The following is a 16,566-nucleotide window of genomic DNA, read 5'->3' as shown; positions in this document are numbered from 1 at the left end:
AAAAAGAAGTCTCCTGCCGGTTCCGGAGGGTCCCCGCCATCGGACCCCATCACCAGTCGATTCCCGCCGGTTGTCCGCCATTAACAGCGTTTTCCCGCCATCTGCAGAGTTTCCCGCCACTGGGAAGCGATTCCCGCCATTTCCAAAGGTTTCCCGCCTTGGAAGAGCGGACGCCATTATGGGCGTGCCAGAGGGTGGCAAGAGGCCACCTCCCATCGTGGGCCAGGACCGAAAATGGCGCCAAAAGTGGAAACCGCCCCCACCAACAGAGACTGTGATGCTAGAGGTGTCTGTCAGCGTGAAAGAACAGCCCCTGGAGCTGACAATCACCCAGTGGTCCCGGGACCGCCCTCGAAGGGGGAGGAGACGAAAGAAAAGAACGAAGATGGGTGCCGTCTGGAGCAGTCTAGAGCGAGCGCACCCGGAGGCAGGAAGCCTGGAGAGGAGTAGCAGAGAATCTCACCCGGAGATGGCGAGAGAGCAGAGCAGCACCGGCCCGCTGGCCAGGAGCCTGCTGGAAGAAGAGCAGAGCAGCACCGACCCGTTGGTCAGGAGCCTGCTGGAAACCGCGACCCCACTAGGCCTAGTGGAGGTCCTCGCACAGCTCCCCCGAGACCGGGAGTGTGCACAAACTGCCCTGGAGGGCCTCGCACGGAGGATGGCCCGGGTACAGCGAGAGACATTGGCGGAGTGGAGCCGAGAGATGGCCCAGCAAACCAAGACCCGGAGCACGCCAGCCAAGATGAGGAGACAGACCGCCTCTGAGGATGGCGCGGGAGGACCCAAGGCCGGAGACGGCGCCGAGAAGGGAGCCGAACGCATGGAGGCAGGTAAAGGGGACGTCTATACCCCAAGCCGGGACACCGCTTACCTGCCCCAGCTCCCCGTCGCAGAGCCCGAAAGTCCCCCTGCTGTGCCCGAAAACGCCATGTCACCAATGCAGACTAGGCCCCAACCGGAAGCCGCCGCCGCGACCCCTGTGACGTCACACGCCTCGACCCCGAGCGTGACCAAGCAGGAAGTACCTTCAGCCTGGTCGCAAGGCCTAGTACCCCCGGGCGCCGCAATACCAACAGCGCCCCCTACCTCCGCGGAGCCTCCGGCCTGGCCGCAAGGCCAGGTAGCCCAGGGTGCCGCCGTCCTAACAGTGCCCTTCACCTTCCAGGTGCCCCAGGCCTGGCCGCAAGGCCTGGGCAACCCGGGCGCCACCACCACCGCGCCCGCACCCGTAAAACCAAGGGTGCCGCGTCTGGGAGAGGACTTGTTTGCCCAGCACACGTGGCCGGACGGGCAGCCTTTCATCTGGCCCCAGGAATATTACGAACTGGAGCACCAGAGGAGAGTTGGGGCCATGTGTGCACCCCTGATTCCGGCTCCGAAGCCCGTGATAAGGATCTCGCCCCCGCTTGAAGAGACCCAATTTGAGTGGGACCCCACCGGAGAAGACCTAATGGGGTTCACTCAAGAAACCAGGGCAGCTGCAGCGGAGCGTGCTGCGTGCTGCCGACAGCAGCTCGAGGAGTTTGCGAGGGAGCGGAGAGAGAGGCGGGTCCGGGAACAACAGGCCCAAATAAGGAGCGCCGAGCAGAAGAGCCGAACCAGGAGGGACCCCCGTGCAGCGCACAGTCCCCGCACCACCGGGACTGTAATTAAGTTTAACATGCAGCATGGGTGGGGCTTCATCAGAGACCACAACACCCCCGGCGACGTCTTTGTCACGCGCAGAGATGTGGAGTCCCATCTGCCGGAGGGGCACAGAGGTCGTGACCTTTATAACGGGGACGAGGTCACCTTTACCCGGCACAAGTGTGCCAAAGGACCCTACGCCCTCCATGTGCATCGCCTGACGGAGGAAGAGCTGCGATGTGAGGAGGAAGAACAAGAGGACCCGGACGGGTCTGAAACTAGAGCCAAAGGTAACAATAAAGAAAGAGCAGGAGGACGCCGTCGCTAAGTACAGCGAAGCAGGAGCTGTATATAGTTGCCCGTCGGGGCACAGTGAATCGAAACTGAAACCGTAGACTGAAACTGAAACTGTTACTGTTGCTAAATATAGTCCCCGTTGGGACCAGCATGTGTGAACTGTTTACCCGTTTACCCTTAATCCCACAGGCTGAGGACTGTGAGCAGCCATTCCCTTCCCCTCCTTAACTGGCCGAGGACTGAGAGCGGCCATACCCTTGTAAATAGTTGCGCGTCCTAAAGCGCCCCCTACCGGTTTTATAGGAAAACCAGTTTTCTAGAGAGACTGTCGCACTTTACCCGGTCACACGTTGCACAGTGACCGGAGGAGGAGCCTGAGACGACGAGAAAGTTTTATCTGCTAAGATATGTTATTTATATAATGTTTTATATGTTTTATATGTTTATAAAAATTTGTATGTTTTGGTGTTTATGTCTTACAGCCCGAGGACGTGCTGTGATTTACCAGGGGGGAATGTAGCACCCTGAGGATTCGGCTGCTACAGGGGTATTGCACCTCAATCCAGAGGTGTGATATTCCACTCCCGGGTAAGGAAGGAGTGTGGATCTGAGCTCGGTAGGCTGCATGCACTACACACATCCCATTTCCGAGGAGCAGACCGACGGTACTCCCACTTAGAAATGTGCAGGTACGACCGAGTCTGTTCCTGGCTGGAGTGGGAGGGGGGTGGTACATCCCAAGTAGTGTAGGGGCAGATAGGGGGAGCAGCCTGAGTAAAGATAGGAGCTCATTGGGTGCTGGTCGCCTGAGCTCACACATAGAGGGTGTATATAAGGTGGGCACCAAATAAGAACAGGGTCAGTTGCAGAGAGAAAGTCAGGAGCAGAGGAGAAGAGAGACCCAGAGTGAGAGAGGAGAGAGAGAGAGACTCAGAGGCACAGAAGAAAAGGACTCTAAGACCCCAAACTAAATCCCCGGGTGAAGAGTCGGCATCAGGGTACCGGAACCCAAGCTGGTGGGGGTAAAAACATTCCCCAGCCAGAGACCGGAGACCGTGGGCAGCGTTTGCCACGGTCACCCACCATATCCACCACGAAGGCATACCACGAGGAGGGTCAGGGAACCCAAGGCCAAGGGTGTCCCAACAGAAGGCCCGAGGGAGCTGGACCTGGGTGGATCAATAGTGGGGACGGCCAGAGAAAGGACTGAAGGAGAGCTCAGGGTCACGCTCCGGACTTATTTGGGAGTTGGCTGGATCCAGAACCTGGTGGATGCAGCACGGCTCGGGAGGTCACTCGAAGCTGGAGTGACCAGAACATCAGCAGTGAGTAAACATCCTAAACTGCATAACCCGACTCTGTCTCTGATTGCCGTCTACACTGCATCACCACAACTCCCATCCTCTGCACCTGATCCCCCTGAGGCTATACCCCACCCGTTGGGGGTTATACCATCAAACGCTGCACCTACACCATCAGCCTCAGCGGACCCTGCTGCAGCGGCGACCATAGTGACCGCAACACAACGGGTGGCGTAGTCGACATTAAGAACTTATAACATCTGTAGGACTGCCACATACAACTGAGTTTGACACCCTGGGCACGGACCGGGTCACAGCCACTCGGAAGACTACAACCCCCATCTGATCCGGCTCCGGATACTCCCACTAACGAATATGGCCCAGGGGGCGCGTCACATACATCAATCATACATTCACCTAACATCCATACATCAATCATACACTCATCCTCCATCCAACCAATCATCCATACATCAATCATAAATACTCCTATTGTCCATAAATCTATCATACATACACTTATCCTCCATCCAACCAATCATCCATACATCAATCATACATACAACTATCTTCCAGAGATCAGTCATACATACTCCTACTGTACTTAAATCAATCATACATACACAAATCATACATACACTGTTCATCCATACATCAACCATCCATATACAGTACATATAGTCAGTATGTAAATCATAAATACAGCTATGGTCCATAAAGACATCATATATACATCAACTATGCATACATCAGTCATACATACAACTGTCATCCATAAATCAATCATGCATACACCCAAACTTCATACACCAGTCATTTGTACATATATACTCTATACATCAGTTATACATATACCTATCCTCCATACATCACACATGAATACACCAGTCATTCTTACATGTATACTTATTTATTAGTAATAAATACATCTATAGTCAATACATCAGTCACACATACACCAATCCTCCATACACTAATCTCATACTGTATACATCAGTTACACGGACACCTGTGCTCTATACTCCAGTCATACACCGATCATCCAAGTGAAGGCCTGGGGTCTTCTATGGGCGTAACGCTACTAAGACAACACAGGGTGCGGTAACACAGCGTGGCAATACTTTATTGAACCACAAAGCGGACAATAAACAGAGAGAACAGTCCCAGCAAATACCCAAGATGGTGCAACACTACACAGTCTCACCCTTCCGCTCCGCCCGCCTGGGATAGAAAGGCTGTGACTTTGGAGACTTCCAGGGCCGACTTCGTGCACCAGTGGCCCCCCGCTTCTGGCAGGCCCCCACAGAGAGGAGGTAGTGGCAAGCTTAGGAAGCTAGCAGTCCATTGAGGTACAAGGCCAGGAGACCCGAGGGTCCCACCCTGACCTCTACGAGAGTTTCCATGGGGCCAGATGACCGGTGGGTCCCAATCTGGGTTCTCCGAATGTCTCCGTGGGTTCCAGGCGACTGGTGGGTCCCTCCTAGCAACCTCAAACAACATATCCATGGTCTCTCTGAAGGTCAAATGGAGTAGATCCGTATCTTTCCAGTCAGGGCCGTACCCTTAGGCTAGAATCATATAGAATACAAATCTGTGTCTCTTTGGGTAATGCCATGCAATCCATCTACTGTCGTGAAGGATGGCTCTCATTCTCCTTGTAAAGTCTTTCTCCAATCTCTGTTTCAAGTCTGACTGCTACAGAAGCGCATGTCCTTTTTAAGGCTTGCAAGAGATGTCAAAAGCAATAAAAAAGGATTTTGGGGGTATGTCAAAAGTAAAAGAAAAGTCAAAGATGCTATAGGATTTTTACAGGATGAAAATGGAGAAATGGTAAGAGAGGATGTTGAGAAGGCTGAACTTTTTAATTCCTATTTTGCATCTGTTTTCTCTCAGAAAGAAAATGTAACATCAACTGATCTTCACTGTCCTTTTAAAGGAATAGAGGAATCCAAGTTATCTGTAAACAGAAAGATTGTGAGGGAATATTTAGCTAACATAAATGAGTTCAAGTCTCCAGGTCCAGATGAATTACACCCCAGAGTACTGAAGGAGATCGTAGAAGAAATTTTAGAACCACTCTCCATAATCTTTGAAAATTCTTGGAGAACAGGAGAAGTCCCAGAAGACTGGAGAAGAGCAAATGTTGTTCCTATCTTCAAAAAGGGGAAGAAGGTGGACCCAGGGAACTATAGGCCGGTGAGTCTGACTTCTATACCAGGAAAGATCTTTGAACAAATTATTAAACAACATGTATGTAAGTACATGGATAAGAATGAAGTGATTAACCAGAGTCAGCATGGGTTTGTAACTAACAAGTCATGTCAGACTAACTTAATTTCCTTCTATGACAGAATCACAGACTGGGTGGATCAGGGAAATGCTGTAGATATAGTATATCTTGACTTCAGCAAAGCATTTGACAAAGTATCTCACACCATCCTTATTGAAAAAATGACCAAGTATGCAATGGACCAGGCAACTGTTAGGTGGATTCATAACTGGCTTAGTGATCGGACTCAAAGGGTGGTTGTAAATGGCTTCACATCCAGCTGGATGAATGTCTCAAGTGGGGTACCACAGGGCTCCGTCCTGGGACCTGTATTGTTCAACATCTTTATCAATGATTTAGATGAAGGAATTGAGGGTAAACTGATTAAATTTGCTGATGACACAAAGCTAGGAGGGATAGCTAATACTAGAGAAGAGAGAGAGAGGATTCAAAAAGACCTAAATAAACTGGAGCAGTGGGCAGCAACCAACAGAATGGTTTTTAACAGGGAAAAATGCAAAGTACTACATCTGGGCAATAAAAATGAAAAAAGCATATACAGAATGGGAGGAATAGAGCTAAGCAACAGTACATGTGAAAAAGACTTAGGTATACTAATAGATCATAGACTGAACATGAGTCAACAGTGTGATGCAGCAGCAAAAAAGGCAAATACAATTCTGGGATGTATTAACAGAAGCATACAGTCTAGATCACGTGAAGTCATTATCGGTCTTTACTCCTCTTTGGTCAGACCTCATCTGGAATACTGTGTACAGTTTTGGGCACCACATTTTAAAAAAGACATAGACAAACTGGAGCAAGTTCAGAGAAGAGCGACCAGAATGGTGACTGGTCTGCAAACCATGTCCTATGAGGAACGGTTGCAGGATTTGGGAATGTTTAGCTTGCAAAAAAGAAGACTGAGAGGAGACTTAATAGCTGTCTACAAATATGTCAAGGGCTGTCACATTGTAGAAGGATCATCTTTATTCTCATTTGCACAAGGAAAGACTAGAAGCAATGGGATGAAACTAAATGGGAGGAGACACAGATTAGATATTAGAAAAAACTTTTTGACAGTTAGGGTGATTAATGAGTGGAACAGGCTGCCACGAGAGGTGGTGAGTTCCCCTTCAATGGACGTCTTCAAACAGAGGCTGGACAGACATCTGTCTGAGATGATTTAGTGAATCCTGCTTTGAGCAGGGGGTTGGACCAGATGACCCAGGAGGTCCCTTCCAACTCTACCATTCTATGATTCTATGATAAGTAAACATCCACAGGTCAAGGGTCATTAGTCACATGTCAGAGGTAAAGGTGGGGGGCTCACCTATCATTGTTTGAGCTAATCTATTTAGATAGTTGGTATCACAGGGGCTGTTGTAAATAAACTTTCAGCTGACTTAGTACAATTTGTCATTAGCATAGTAAACATGATTGTTTCCAAAGTAATATAATTCAGCATTCAGGGTTATACAAATACTATCACCTTTTTGATCAGCAAGAGAAATACAAATACATTTATAAGTCAACACAACACAATAGTGTATTTCTCTTGACTTAAATCTAATCGTCTGGCTTATTAAGATTTTAGGCTGTATTGTCACAATCCATACATGAGTTCTACATATACCTGTGCTCTATACACCAGTCATACATACTGTATACCTATCCTCCATAAATCATCATACATACTCCGATCATCCAGACATCAGTTATGCACATAACTCTCCTCAATTACAAAGTTTCCCTGACACAATACTCACATCACTGGCGATATCATTAGCCTTTTTGGCGCTGAGATAAGCTGGGGTGATCATTGCTGGAAAGCTGCCCTTACCCCTGTATTCCTCCAGATCCTCCTCATATTCCTGCCCCAAAAGATGCAACCACATATAAGATGTAACATTGTGTACAAGCTGCACATGGCGCGGCGGAGATGTATCAGCAGCACATACTGTATCTGCAACATGTAGTATAACCAGGACTCCACCAGAATCACCTTCATACAGTTACATAGTATTTCTAGTGTAATGTCATGGGATGGAAACACATGTGCAGTGCCCCCTAGTGGTGGAATAGAAAGCTACAACCTAGAGACAACACCATACAATATAATGTGAAGCCATTCTGACTTCTATGGAGAGTTCACTGTAGCAGACCATCAGGCTCCTTCCTGTATAAATGATTTGCCACATTAGTAAATTCAGAAGGGACTCATGTGGGCCATCATATACCTGGATACAGGGAGTGGATGAGCGCCGCTCCTCCAGGGATAACACAATGGGCTTTAAGCGTCTTATCTAACATGCTGCAGTCAGTCAGTTCTGCTCTGTCCTGGGAGATGGGGGTGATGGACAGGTGGACGGGTGGAGTGACTGACAGCTCCGTACCCCTGTCTCTACTCGCATACCTGGCTCAGCTGCTCCGTGCTCTGTCTGCTGGAGGAGACATCTGTTGCGCCTGTTTTACCCTTCATCTCCCTCTGATATCGCTGGTGATACTTCACCTGCCGCAGAGACAAGAGGAAGGATGAGATGAAAGCCGTCACCGAAACCCAGGACTCTGCATTAACACAGCTGCCGCAAAAACACCTACTGTATATCCCCCACCACCCCCGCCCGGGCCTGACCCTCCTGCAGGGGCTAAGATTACAGCAAGGATAATAAGGCAATAGGCAGCTAAGCACAGGGGGAGTCACTGCCTGCAATCGGCAGCATGTATCTTTAGGAGTTCTGTGCCCTGTTTTCAGTTAAATGTGGTACTTACAGCCACCACTAGAGGGAGCTCACTACATACAGATTTATACAGCCACCACTAGGGGGAGCTCACTACATACAAATTTATACAGCCACCACTAGAGGGAGCTCACTACATACAGATTTATACAGCCACCACTAGAGGGAGCTCACTACATACAGATTTATAGATCCACCGCTAGGAGGAGCTCACTAAATACAGATTTACACAGACACCACCAGAGGGAGCTCACTACATACAGCTTTATACAGTCACCACTAGAGGGAGCTCACTATATACAGATTTATACAGCTACCACTAGAGGGAGCTCACTACATACAGATTTATACAACCACCACTAGAGGGAGATCACTACATAACATACAGATTTATAGAGCCACCACTAGAGGGAGCTCACTACATACAGATTTATACAGCCACCACTAGAGGGAGATCACTACATAACATACAGATTTATAGAGCCACCACTAGAGGGAGCTCACTACATACAGATTTATACAGCCACCACTACGGGGAGCTCATTACATCCAGATTTATACAGTCACCACGAGAGGGAGATCACTACATACAGATTTATACAGCCACCACTAGAGGGAGCTCACAACATACAGATTTATACAGCCACCACTAGAGGGAGCTCACGACATACAGATTTATACAGCCACCACTAGGGGGACCTCACTACATACAGATTTATACAGCCACCGCTAGAGGGAGCTCACTACATATAGATTTATACAGCCACCACTAGAGGGAGATCACTACATACAGATTTATACAGCCACCACTAGGGGGAGCTCACGACATACAGATTTATACAGCCACCACTAGGGGGACCTCACTACATACAGATTTACAAAGACACCACCAGAGGGAGCTCACTACATATAGATTTATACAGCCACCACTAGAGGGAGATCACTACATACAGATTTATACAGCCACCACTAGGGGAGCTCACTGCATACAGATTTATACAGCCACCACTAGGAGGAGCTCACTACATACAGATTTATACAGCCACCACTAGAGAGAGATCACTACATACAGATTTATACAGCCACCACTAGAGGGAGCTCACTACATACAGATTTATACAGCCACCACTAGAGGGAGCTGACTACATACAGATTTATACAGCCACCACTAGGGGGAGCTCACTACATACAGATTTATACAGTCACCACTAGAGAGAGATCACTACATACAGATTTATACAGCCACCACTAGAGGGAGCTCACTACATACAGATTTATACAGCCACCACTAGAGGGAGCTGACTACATACAGATTTATAGATCCACCGCTAGGAGGAGCTCACCACATACAGATTTATACAGCCACCACTAGAGGGAGATCACTACATACAGATTTATACAGCCACCACTAGGGGAGCTCACTGCATACAGATTTATACAGCCACCACTAGGAGGAGCTCACTACATACAGATTTATACAGCCACCACTAGAGAGAGATCACTACATACAGATTTATACAGCCACCACTAGAGGGAGCTCACTACATACAGATTTATACAGCCACCACTAGAGGGAGCTGACTACATACAGATTTATAGATCCACCGCTAGGAGGAGCTCACCACATACAGATTTATACAGTCACCACTAGAGGTAGCTCACTACATACAGATTTATACAGCCACCACTAGGGGGAGCTCACTACATACAAATTTATACAGCCACCACTAGGGGGAGCTCACTACATACAGATTTATACAGCCACCACTAGAGGGAGCTCACTACATACAGATTTATAGATCCACCGCTAGGAGGAGCTCACTACATACAGATTTATACAGCCACCACTAGGGGGAGCTCACTACATACAAATTTATACAGCCACCACTAGGGGGAGCTCACTACATACAGATTTATACAGCCACCACTAGAGGGAGCTCACTACATACAGATTTATAGATCCACCGCTAGGAGGAGCTCACCACATACAGATTTATACAGTCACCACTAGAGGTAGCTCACTACATACAGATTTATACAGCCACCACTAGGGGGAGCTCACTAAATACAGATTTACACAGACACCACCAGAGGGAGCTCACTACATACAGCTTTATACAGTCACCACTAGAGGGAGCTCACTATATACAGATTTATACAGCCACCAGTAGAGGAAGCTCACTACATACAGATTTATACAGCCACCACTAAGGGGAGCTCACTACATACAGATCTATACAGGCACCACTAGAGGGAGCTCACTACATACAGATTTATACAGCCACCACTAGAGGGAGATCACTACATACAGATTTATACAGCCACCACTAGAGGGAGCTCACTACATGCAAATTTATACAGCCACCACTAGCGGGAGCTCACTACATACAGATTTATACAGCCACCACTAGAGGGAGCTCACTACATACAGATTTATACAGCCACCACTAGAGGGAGCTCACTACATACAGATTTATACAGCCACCACCAGAGGGAGCTCAGTACATACAGATTTATACAGCCACCACTAGAGGGAGATCACTACATACAGATTTACACAGACACCACCAGAGGGAGCTCAGTACATACAGATTTATACAGCCACCACTAGGAGGAGCTCACGACATACAGATTTATACAGCCACCACTAGGGGGAGCTCACGACATACAGCTTTATACAGCCACCACTAGAGGGAGCTCACGACATACAGATTTATACAGCCACCACTAGGGGGAGCTCACTACATACAGATTTATACAGTCACCACTAGAGGGAGATCACTACATACAGATTTATACAGCCACCACTAGAGGGAGCTCACAACATACAGATTTATACAGCCACGACTAGGAGGAGCTCAGAACATACAGATTTATACAGCCACCACTAGAGGGAGCTCACTACATACAGATTTATACAGCCACCACTAGAGGGAGCTGACTACATACAGATTTATACAGCCACCACTAGAGGGAGCCCACTACATAACATTCTGATTTATACAGCCACCACTAGAGGGAGCTCACTACATACAGATTTATACAGCCACCGCTAGAGGGAGATCACTACATACAGATTTACACAGACACCACCAGAGGGAGCTCAGTACATACAGATTTATACAGCCACCACTAGGAGGAGCTCACGACATACAGATTTATACAGTCACAACTAGGGGGAGCTCACTGCATACAGATTTATACAGTCACCACTAGGGGGAGCTCACTGCATACAGATTTATACAGCCACCTCTAGGGGGAGCTCATGACATACAGCTTTATACAGCCACCACTAGAGGGAGCTCACGACATACAGATTTATACAGCCACCACTAGAGGGAGATCACTACACAACATACAGATTTATACAGCCACCACTAGAGGGAGCTCACTACATACAGATTTATACAACCACCGCTAGAGGGAGATCACTACATAACATACAGATTTATAGAGCCACCACTAGAGGGAGCTCACTACATACAGATTTATACAGCCACCACTAGAGGGAGATCACTACATAACATATAGATTTATAGAGCCACCACTAGAGGGAGCTCACTACATACAGATTTATACAGCCACCACTAGGGGGAGCTCATTACATCCAGATTTATACAGTCACCACGAGAGGGAGATCACTACATACAGATTTATACAGCCACCACTAGAGGGAGCTCACAACATACAGATTTATACAGCCACCACTAGAGGGAGCTCACGACATACAGATTTATACAGCCACCACTAGGGGGACCTCACTACATACAGATTTATACAGCCACCGCTAGAGGGAGCTCACTACATACAGATTTACAAAGACACCACCAGAGGGAGCTCACTACATATAGATTTATACAGCCACCACTAGAGGGAGATCACTACATACAGATTTATACAGCCACCACTAGGGGAGCTCACTGCATACAGATTTATACAGCCACCATTAGGAGGAGCTCACTACATACAGATTTATACAGCCACCACTAGGGAGAGATCACTACATACAGATTTATACAGCCACCACTAGAGGGAGCTCACTACATACAGGTTTATACAGCCACCACTAGAGGGAGCTGACTACATACAGATTTATACAGCCACCACTAGAGGGAGCTCACTACATAACATTCAGATTTATACAGCCACCACTAGAGGGAGCTCACTACATACAGATTTATACAGCCACCGCTAGAGGGAGATCACTACATACAGATTTACACAGACACCACCAGAGGGAGCTCAGTACATACAGATTTATACAGCCACCACTAGGAGGAGCTCACGACATACAGATTTATACAGCCACCACTAGGGGGAGCTCACGACATACAGATTTATACAGCCACCACTAGGGGGAGCTCACGACATACAGATTTATACAGCCACCACTAGGGTGAGCTCACTACATACAGATTTATACAGCCACCACTAGGGGGAGCTCACGACATACAGATTTATACAGACACCACTAGGGTGAGCTCACTACATACAGATTTATACAGTCACCACTAGAGGGAGATCACTACATAATATACAGATTTATACAGCCACCACTAAAGGGAGCTCACAACATACAGATTTATACAGCCACCACTAGAGGGAGCTCACTACATACAGATTTATACAGCCACCACTAGGGTGAGCTCACTACATACAGATTTATACAGTCACCACTAGGGTGAGCTCACTACATACAGATTTATACAGCCACCACTAGAGGGAGCTCACTACATACCGATTTATACAGCTACCACTAGAGGGAGATCACTACATAACATACAGATTTATATAGCCACCACTAGAGGGAGATCACTACATACAGATTTATACAGCCACCACTAGAGGGAGATCACTACATACAGATTTATACAGCCACCACTAGAGGGAGCTCACCACATATAGATCTATACAGTCACCACTAGAGGGAGATCACTACATACAGATTTATACAGTCAACACTAGTGGGAGCTCACTACATAGAGATTTATACAGCCACCACTAGAGGGAGCTCACTACATACAGATTTATACAGCCACCACTAAGGGGAGCTCACTACATACAGATCTATACAGGCACCACTAGGGGGAGCTCACTACATCCAGATCTATACAGCCCCCACTAGAGGGAGATCACTACAAACAGATTTATACAGCCACCACTAGAGGGAGATCACTACATAAGATACAGATTTATACAGCAACCACTAGAGGGAGCTCACTACATACAGATTTATACAGCCACCACTAGAGGGAAATCACTACATAACATACAGATTTATACAGCCACCACTAGAGGGAGCTCACTACATACAGATTTATACAGCCACCACTAGAGGGAGATCACTACATAACATACAGATTTATACAGCCACCACTAGAGGGAGATCACTACATACAGATTTATACAGCCACCACTAGGGGGAGCTCATTACATACAGATTTATACAGTCACCACTAGAGGGAGATCACTACATACAGATTTATACAGCCACCACTAGAGGGAGCTCACTACATACAGATTTATACAGCCACCACTAGAGGGAGCTCACTACATACAGATTTATACAGTCACCACTAGGGGGAGCTCACTACATACAGATTTATACAGCCACCACTAGAGGGAGATCACTACATAACATACAGATTTATACAGCCACCACTAGAGGGAGCTCACTACATACAGATTTATACAGCCACCACTAGAGGGAGCTCACTACATACAGATTTGTACAGCCACCACTAGAGGGACCTCACTACATACAGATTTATACAGCCACCACTAGGAGGAGCTCATTACATACAGACTTATACAGCCACCACTAGAGGGAGCTCACGACATACAGATTTATACAGTCACCACTAGGGTGAGCTCACTACATACAGATTTATACAGTCACCACTAGGGTGAGCTCACTACATACAGATTTATACAGCCACCACTAGAGGGAGCTCACTACATACCGATTTATACAGCTACCACTAGAGGGAGATCACTACATAACATACAGATTTATATAGCCACCACTAGAGGGAGATCACTACATACAGATTTATACAGCCACCACTAGAGGGAGATCACTACATACAGATTTATACAGCCACCACTAGAGGGAGCTCACCACATACAGATCTATACAGTCACCACTAGAGGGAGATCACTACATACAGATTTATACAGTCACCACTAGTGGGAGCTCACTACATAGAGATTTATACAGCCACCACTAGGGGGAGCTCACTGCATACAGATCTATACAGTCACCACTAGGGGGAGCTCACTACATACAGATTTATACAGTCACCACTAGGGGGAGCTCACTACATACAGATTTATACAGTCACCACTAGAGGGAGCTCACTACATACAGATTTATACAGTCACCACTAGAGGGAGCTCACTACACGCAGATTTATACAGTCACCACTAGGGGGAGCTCACTACACACAGATTTATACAGTCACCACTAGTGGGAGCTCACTACACGCAGATTTATACAGCCATCACTAGGGGGAGCTCACTACATACAGATATATACAGTCACCACTAGAGGGAGCTCACTACATACAGATCTATACAGCCACCACTAGGGGGAGCTCACTACATTCAGATCTATACAGTCACCACTAGGGGGAGCTCACTACATACAGATTTATACAGTCACCACTAGGGGGAGCTCACTACATACAGATTTATACAGTCACCACTAGAGGGAGCTCACTACATACAGATTTATACAGTCACCACTAGAGGGAGCTCACTATATACAGATTTATACAGTCACCAGTAGGGGGAGCTCACTACATACAGATTTATACAGTCACCACTAGTGGGAGCTCACTACATACAGATTTATACAGTCACCACTAGGGGGAGCTCACTACATACAGATTTATACAGTCACCACTAGAGGGAGCTCACTACATACAGATTTATACAGTCAACACTAGTGGGAGCTCACTACATACAGATTTATACAGCCACCACTAGGGGGAGCTCACTACATACAGATTTATACAGTCACCACTAGAGGGAGCTCACTACATACAGATTTATACAGTCAACACTAGTGGGAGCTCACTACATACAGATTTATACAGTCAACACTAGTGGGAGCTCACTACATACAGATTTATATAGCCACCACTAGGGGGAGCTCACTACATACAGATTTATACAGTCACCACTAGAGGGAGCTCACTACATACAGATTTATACAGTCAACACTAGTGGGAGCTCACTACATACAGATTTATACAGTCACCACTAGAGGGAGCTCACTACATACAGATTTATACAGTCAACACTAGTGGGAGCTCACTACATACAGATTTATACAGTCACCACTAGAGGGAGCTCACTACATACAGATTTATACAGTCAACACTAGTGGGAGCTCACTACATACAGATTTATACAGTCACCACTAGAGGGAGCTCACTACATACAGATTTATACAGTCACCACTAGGGGGAGCTCACTACATACAGATTTATACAGTCACCACTAGGGGGAGCTCACTACATACAGATTTATACAGTCACCACTAGAGGGAGCTCACTACATACAGATTTATACAGTCAACACTAGTGGGAGCTCACTACATACAGATTTATACAGTCACCACTAGAGGGAGCTCACTACATACAGATTTATACAGTCACCACTAGGGGGAGCTCACTACATACAGATTTATACAGTCACCACTAGGGGGAGCTCACTACATACAGATTTATACAGTCACCACTAGAGGGAGCTCACTACATACAGATTTATACAGTCAACACTAGTGGGAGCTCACTATATACAGATTTATACAGTCACCACTAGAGGGAGCTCACTACATACAGATTTATACAGTCACCACTAGTGGGAGCTCACTACATACAGATTTATACAGACACCACTAGGGGGAGCTCACTACATACAGATTTATACAGTCACCACTAGAGGGAGCTCACTACATACAGATTTATACAGCCACCACTAGAGGGAGCTCACTACATACAGATTTATACAGCCACCACTAGGGGGAGCTCACTGCATACAGATCTATACAGTCACCACTAGGGGGAGCTTACTACATACAGATTTATACAGCCACCACTAGGGGGAGCTCACTGCATACAGATCTATACAGTCACCACTAGGGGGAGCTCACTACATACAGATTTATACAGCCACCACTAGGGGGAGATCACTACATACAGATTTATACAGTCACCACTAGTGGGAGCTCACTACATGCAGATTTATACAGTCACCACTAGAGGGAGCTCACTACATACAGATCTATACAGCCACCACTAGGGGGAGCTCACTACATACAGAT

The 16,566-nt window shown here is 46.9% G+C and overlaps 1 protein-coding gene across 2 annotated transcripts in view; it reads right to left on the bottom strand.

Annotated features, from left to right (window-relative positions):
- NRAP (nebulin related anchoring protein) overlaps positions 1–16,566 on the bottom strand; it is a 200,481-nt gene that overhangs the window by 139,224 nt on the left and 44,691 nt on the right. For both annotated transcript variants that reach the window (XM_073684672.1, XM_073684673.1), the window contains exons 9-10: positions 7,910–8,005; positions 7,263–7,367 (exon numbers count right to left, since the gene is read on the bottom strand). In XM_073684672.1, coding sequence (XP_073540773.1) covers positions 7,263–7,367; positions 7,910–8,005 — 201 coding nt within the window. The remainder of the gene's footprint in view (positions 1–7,262; positions 7,368–7,909; positions 8,006–16,566) is intronic.

The sequence above is a fragment of the Phyllobates terribilis genome, unplaced genomic scaffold (genome assembly GCF_046119375.1).
Source record: "Phyllobates terribilis strain yellow unplaced genomic scaffold, ASM4611937v1 Scaffold_5__5_contigs__length_657084704, whole genome shotgun sequence".
In the NCBI taxonomy this organism is placed as follows: domain Eukaryota; kingdom Metazoa; phylum Chordata; class Amphibia; order Anura; family Dendrobatidae; genus Phyllobates; species Phyllobates terribilis.
The sequence above is the reverse complement of the archived record's forward strand: the minus strand, read 5'-3'. Positions and strand labels throughout refer to the sequence as shown.